General features: G+C 54.3%; 1 protein-coding gene across 13 annotated transcripts in view; it reads right to left on the reverse strand.

Moving 5' to 3' along the window:
* Camk2b (calcium/calmodulin dependent protein kinase II beta) overlaps nt 1-6423 on the reverse strand; it is a 97449-nt gene extending 91026 nt beyond the window's left edge. For 2 of the 13 annotated variants that reach the window (XM_047561119.1, XM_047561115.1), the window contains exon 1: nt 5968-6420. In XM_047561119.1, the coding sequence (XP_047417075.1) occupies nt 5968-6032 (65 nt within the window). In that variant the 5' untranslated portion in view covers nt 6033-6420. Of the gene's footprint in view, nt 1-5327; nt 5616-5967 lie in introns of those variants that run through there. The other 11 variants (XM_047561118.1, XM_047561112.1, XM_047561125.1 and 8 more) reach the window with 8 other exon arrangements.
* Between the last annotated feature and the right edge of the window lie 736 nt (nt 6424-7159).

The following is a 7159-nucleotide window of genomic DNA, read 5'->3' on the forward strand; positions in this document are numbered from 1 at the left end:
GTACTGTCAATTAAAAAAAAATCTGAAATCTTCAGAACAGCCATATCTCTCACTTGAACCAAGGAGTATGTGGTCAAGCCATCTTCTCAGAGCAAACATTGCACATTTATCTCTACTTGGTCTTTTCTATCAAATTACTGGTAAATTCCAGGGTGATTCAATATAGACTCTTTAAAGGCCAATAAAGCCAAAATAAGAGAAACATCCCTATTAGAAAACCAAGCATTGTGTGTTCTTCCCCTCCACTCTTGTGGAGTCCCAGAGAGAAAGAAAGAAAAAGTCCAGAATATACCCTTCAGTTTCTTCAGGTGAGACTGGGACTTTCTTAGTACCAACAACCTTGACCTCCACACTTCCAGGTACCTGTAACCTGCAGCAATACTTCATTCACAAGAATCACACCCTCCTAATAACCTTCCAGGCCCTGAATTCAAATATAGGGCCCTCCCATCCTCTATCACACTCATCAGAAGAATGATCCCAAACTTTCCAAGGCTGGAACACTTGCCTTGCACGTGTAAGGCACTGGGTTCTATCCTTAGCACCACATAAAATAAATAAATAAAATAAATGTATTATGTCCATCTACAAATAAAAAAATAAATAAAATAAAAGTAAGGCCAATGCATGTTCATCCATCTCTCTGCTAAGGGACCAGCAGTCCAAACTCCTAAGAAAAGACATACTAACATGGCAGATCAGCACAGAAAAGTGTCACCAGTCACATGCATGGTGATTCCATATGTGCTTTAAAATCATACAGACATAACATATATGTGGCTGTGTATATATATGTATACACAACACAACCTGATAATGACATAAAAATAAACAGCCCAGGTTTCTCCAGCAGATGAGGGAACTTGAGTGTAAAAGGTCACATTTCATTGTGCTTACTTCTATATTACTTGATTTTTTTTTTTTTGCAAGAAGACTCTGTTGCCCTAGTAATTTAACTAATAAAATAAAAGTTTCAAGTCCTGCTGGTCTCAAATGGGGTCAGATTGTTGGTTGTCAAGGAGAGATGATGAAAAGAAATAATTTCACAAAGGAGAACTGGGGGCAGTGCCCTGGGTTTGGAAACGCACAATGAGCATGGAAAGCTGCTAGCTGAGGACAGGTGCAGTCCCCAAGAGCCTGGGCTCTGAGTGGACCACAAGCTTGCCACAAGTCAGTCAATAGAAAAATAGCAATTTTAAAGTTCAGAATAGAGTATATTCATGTGCTTTTAAAAGGAGCAGATTATGGAGTTCAGAGTCAAAGTACCTAGAATCAAACTCTGACCCTGTATGACTTTTAGCAGGGGATGGGGCTTCTCAGGGCCTCAGTCACCTCTTCTGTAAACTGGGAATAATCACAGCACCTATTTCAAAGAGCAAGCATGTTAATATAATAAGCACCACTGAAGTGCTAGCAACTGTTACCAGAAAAGAAAGAGTCCGGTAGCAAGCATGCAGATATATTCTTAGCTCTCAGCAAAGTAGGTTATGGTATAAAAATACCATTAAATAGTAACTAAACTAGCGTCACCTTAATGCGCATCTTCCCAGCAACCTCAGCATGTGCGACTTCTTTTTAAACTACCCTACATTAAAGAATCAAGACCAGGATTTATCTGGCCTCCTTGGAGACAGGAGGCAAAGGCCTAGGCCACTCACCCCTTCCTCACCATGGAGAAGCCACCCCTCAGGCCAGACCCTGGGGACCCAGCCCTGCCTTTGGGTAGATAAGTGGCCAAGACCCAGCACAACCTGCATCCCCGCATACAATACACAGGGTGCAAGGGAGAAGACAAAGTTGGGAGAGTGCTGGGGAGGGAAGGCAGAAAGGGGGAAGGACAGTGTTTGGGACAGCCTGGCTGGGCAGCCCAAGGAAATGGGGCTGTCATTGGCAAAGTTCCTGAGGCAGAAAGGGACTGATGTACCAGAGGAAGGGAGAAGGAAAGCAAACCAACAGCAAATACAAGATTCCTCCTCCACCCCATTCCTGTCTTCCCTGGCAACTGGCTTCAGAGCAAGGAAGTCTCAAAAATTGATCTACTTTGAATTTCCCAAGTTTATTTATTAACTAGCTAGTAGGCCATCCGCTGGTTCAGAGCAGGCCTGCTGGCAGAAAGCAAGAGCAAACATCAATGCCCCCGATGAGTGGGCAGGTCACACACGCAGAATGCAGCCTGCTCTCCACTTTCTGGGGGCCACTGGAGGAGTCAAGGTCACAAGAAGGTCAATTCCGGGCCTATCCGAGGTCTGGGGATCGCTGGAAGGAATGGGAAATACCCTGGGTTGGAAGTCAGGGGCATTCTTTCCACCTGAGTTTGGGCAAGTCGCTGACCTTCCCAGCAATTTCTGTAGTTGTAGAACAGGGGTGGAGGGCAGGCCTTCCCGGACAGCCTACATCAAACCAAACCTTTAAAGTTCCACACCCATTAGACAACGTGAGCCACGGCCCCAGTCCTCTGGGGGGGTTCATGAACTCCTGAAATTACACCCAAAACCTCATGGGAGCTGTTTTCCTCTAAGGAGATCATCTATATTTTAAGGCGACAACGACTCCCAAAAAGTGAAAGATTTACCAGCCAGAATTCAGAATGTGAAACACTTCCTGCCCATTAACCTTCACCACCTGCCTGTGCCAGGGAGAGCGGCACTTAGGGCAGGGGCATCCCCAACACAGTGGTGGGGGTGGGCATGGCATGGCAGATCCTTGCTGGCAACCCCCCTACCAGGGGGATAAACCCCAAAGAAACTCTCATCCCTGCGCCAGCAAACACGTGCACAGTGCTGGTCACATGGTGAGTAAGAGTGCAAAACAGGAGGCAAATCTAGATTCCCATCAGGAGGAGAGCAGATGAGATGTGGTGTTCATACGATGGATCACCACAAAGCAGTTGGCAACCACAACTTATCAGTGCACACAGATGTCAATAAGACTATGCTGAGAAAATACATGAAAGAATTCCACATATTAGTATGGATACTTCTATCTGTGTACAAATATACCAAAAAGAGCCTGGAAGAAAGAATACAAATGCCTAACAGCGGCTGGAGGAAAACGGGTGACCTAACATTTATTTGTTAATGCTTTACTTCTCATAACTTTAAAACAGGACTTAAACCAAAATGATGAACAGTTTTCAATTCTGGGTAGAAGAAACAGGAGTGTTCGTTTTATTTATCCTAGAATTTCTAGATTTTTAAAATCTATCCAATAAAAAAAGTAAACTGTACTGTTAGTTGGTCCATGTGGGCTAAGGGTTTTCCTGCTTTGCTCTGAGCTTGCTCCCAGGACCCTACGCTAGAGGTGGCTCTGCATCCCAGTATATGGGCCTCCAGGCAAATGTTCACGAGCCCCACAGTGTTAGGCAAGGAAGGGCACACACTGCAACACCATCACTGGGGACGAGTGGAGCAGGCCCCAGAAAGGGGCTCCTCTTGTCCAGCTGACTTGCTACCCAAGTCTCCAGGGAAAGATCAGGAGCAGAGACAGCCGAGAAGGAAAGGCCAACACCCCATCACGCACAAGCAGCTGTGGGTCTGTGACCCTGCCCTTCTGCCAAGCAGGGAGTCAACCTGACTGGGTGCCAGGGCTATGGCTTTAAATAAACTTGGATGTGTCCACCTGGGATTGGGAAGCAACACCAACTGTGCCCCAAGCAGGCATTATCAACAATTGTTGGGATGTGGCCACTGCAGGGTGGGTCTGAGTTCCCCACGGCTTGACCTAAGGGTGTTGTGCCCTCCAGATGCACTTCCTGCCCCATCCCCCAGGACCTGGCACCTAGCAGGCTCCAAAGATGTATGCTAGGCTGAACCAACTCATTCTGGCTAGGATTCCCAGTCTCATCCTAGGTCCCAGTGGGCCCCTTGACCAGAGGCTTCACTCCTCACCTGAGCACATGCATGGCCTCTCCATGTGCTCCTTTATGATGAGGGCTCACTGTCTTGCCCATCCAGAGGAGGAACTGGCAGCCCCAGCTCTCACCTGTCTATATAATGCCATCAGCCCTCTCAGCCTCCACACTCCAGTGTGGGTGACAGTAACCAACAGCTGCTGGACCCAGAGGCTCAGGGAAGGGCTGGTCACTTATGCCATTGCTCAACCCAGGGAAGTTCACACCAAAATGAAGAAGGGAAGAGCAGTGGTGAGCTGCAGACTGGGAAACCAGAGTGAGTTGGGAGGTCCTGGGAGGGGCTTCTTGGAGGAGACTGGTGAGGCCTGGGCAAAAGCAGAAAAGAAGACAAGAAGCTTCCCCAGGAAGGAGAGACTACCCCCTGCTGCCTTTTCCTCAGAGAACCAGGCACACTGACTGCTGCCACCTGCCCCACAGTGCAGACACAGCTCTGGAGGAGACAGGATAGACAGGGACAGAGCCACTCAACTGAGGGCTGGAAAGCTGGAGAGCCAGCCCCCTACCCCCAGCCCTGGGCCTTCTGTCCATGTAGGAAGTCACCTCACCCCGACCCCCACCTAAGGACTCCCAGCCTGTTACCCTCTTCTTCACAGGTTTCCATTCCCAGGCAGCTCCTGGAAGCTTCTTCAAGACCTGTGTCCCTGGGGCCCACAAGGAGGAAAACACAGTGGGCATAAAGGAATGCTTGGCCTGTCCCTTGGGTGGCTCTTCAGGTCCACCCAGCCCCCACCCCTGCTATCCAGCATAGGCTTCCTCTCTGTCACTTCCCTGTGCTCCTCACCCACCAGACCTGACCCGATTCCTCTCTACACGTGCAGGGAAGTGGGGAATGCGCACACCCCCACACTCCTCCAGCTGGGCACTCCACAATTATCAATGATCAGCGTCCCTCGCCCACCACAAGGTTTCACCAGACGCTTTTTTAGTAAAGGGAAAAAAGGATTTGCTGCTGGATGTGTAATAGGAAATCTCGCCAGCGCCCCCACCGCGCAGGAGGGGTGGGGGAGGGTGGAGGAGATGGGGCTCAGGAGTTCTCAAACCAGCCCCAACGGATGACAGGTGCAGCCATCCTGACTCACACAGAGGAGACCCCAGGTTAAAGAGGCGGCCCCTGAGGGGCTTCCTAGTCTCTGACCCAAGGGGTAAAGCCAGGTCTGGATACTCCAAACTAGGGCTCCCGCCCCCACATTGCTCACGCTGCGGAGCACAGTCCAGGAGCCAGGGCACCTGTTCCCCGGGAGGCCCTACCTGAAATAAGCTTCCAGAACCCCTCCTTTCTACCCCTCACACCACAAAAAATAACGCTCCAAAATCCAGCCTTCACCTACCTTGATGACCCCGAAGTCAGAAGCCCAACTGGGTTCCCCGCCTCACCCCTTCATTTCCCACCCGGATGACCTGATCCAGGCTCTTTGACCTCTTCCCCGGCTCTCCAAATTCGTTTCCAGAAGAATCTGGGGGAAAATCCTTCAGAACGCAGATTCCCCCAAGGGACCCCCGGCAGAACTGCTCCCACGCTTGCACCCCCAGCACAGATGGGGCCACGCGCAGAAGCAGGCGGGAGCAGGTCCGCCACCCCCGCCGCCTGACGCTCGGGTGGGGGTGGGGACAGCGTTCCCGCTCGGGAGATGAACCCCTGGGGCCAGGGCCGACCCCCTCCTGGAGCTCCAGGCCCGGCGGCCGCCCCCGCGTGCCCCTCCTCTCTGACCTCCCAGCCGCCAAATGCGTCACGTCTGTCCGGCGCTCCGGGGACACCTGCTGCCGCCCCCGCCGCGCCGAGTCCAGAGCCCTCAGTCCCGGCCCCGGCCGAGCCACCGCGCTGGGCAGGGCGGTACACGCTGCGGTTCAGCACCCGGGCCCAGCACCCGAAGCTCGGGGGTCAGGCCCGCGTGGGGCCGTGTGGTAGGGCCCGGAGCCGGGAGGAGCCGGGGGCGCGCGGGGCCGCAGTGCGCTCGGAACCCGCGGCGCGGAGGGTCCCAGTTCCCCGGGGCCCCACTCCTCTGGGGGCCCCACTCCTCTGGGGTCCCCGGCCAGCAAGCGCGCGCCGCGGCTCTTACTTGCCAATATCCTCGTAGAGCTGGTACTCGTCGGTGAAGCGGGTGCAGGTCACCGTGGTGGCCATGGCGGCGGCGGACGGGCTCGGCGTGCGCTCGGCTGCGCTCGGGCGGCGGCGACTCCGTCTCCCGCTCGCGGGCACGGCGGCGACACGGGCGCGGGCGCGGGAGACACCTCGGCTCGCGGCGCCGGGCGGGGGCCGGGCTGGGCTGCGCCGCGCGGCGAGCGCACGCGAGATCTGCTCGCTCGGTCCCCGCCAGGAGCGCGCCGCACACCTACGCGCGAGGAGGCGCGGACGCCGCTGTCACAGCCACAGCGCCCGCAGGGTCGGTTGCCTTCTGTAAGCACCCTACTCACCCAGCTCCTGCACCCGCACACGCACCGCACTCTCACCCTGTACCTGCACTCGCGCCCGCGCCTGCGCCCGCACGCGCGCCTCACCCTGCACTCGAACCGCGCCTGCACCCCGCACACACTCCGCGCCCGCGCCTGCACCCGCACTGCGCCCGCACATCGCACTCATAGCTGTGCCCGCGCCCCGCCCCCGCACATGGGCCGCACCCTCACGGTCCCGGCACACTGCACCTGCACCCCGCACCCACCGCGTCCTGCACAGGCAACCACGGAGCTGGCTCTTCCCCGGGATGCCAGAATGCCAGCGCTTCCCCTGCTCACACACACACACAAGGGACTGCATACAATGAACCCAGCCTCCTCTGCCGTGAAGCCTCCCTCCCCTGAGCTGCAGTAGGGAACTGGTGTCCACATGGAGGGTTATTCATGTGCCACCCCGAGAGGGCTCATTCCTAACACTCCCATGAAAAGATGCTGCCAGATCCACCCTGCCCAGTCTCACTTCACACGCACAGTCCCTTCCTGCTTGGCCTAGCAGAATTGCCCAGGAGCCTTCCAGGCTAGGATGACAGCGTGGGAGGGTGAGAGCTGCCCCTCTTTTCCTTGTAGGATGGGTGGCTGGGGTATCTGAAGTCCCAGGAATGGACATTTGGAGTCCAGGCAGAGGGATCTTGAACCAAAGAAATAGTTGTCGCTCTGTCAGGGACTCTGGGGGTCCTGAAAACTTGCAGCCACCAGGCCTGGTCTACCTTCTTGCCCTTTTCTCTGACCTGGAAGAATAGAGTTCACTCCTTTCCTGTCCCCCTTCCAAGCCTCTCTTGAAAATGACCCTGAAGGCCA

This window comes from Sciurus carolinensis, chromosome 8 (assembly GCF_902686445.1).
Source record: "Sciurus carolinensis chromosome 8, mSciCar1.2, whole genome shotgun sequence".
Classification (NCBI taxonomy): Eukaryota; Metazoa; Chordata; class Mammalia; order Rodentia; family Sciuridae; genus Sciurus; species Sciurus carolinensis.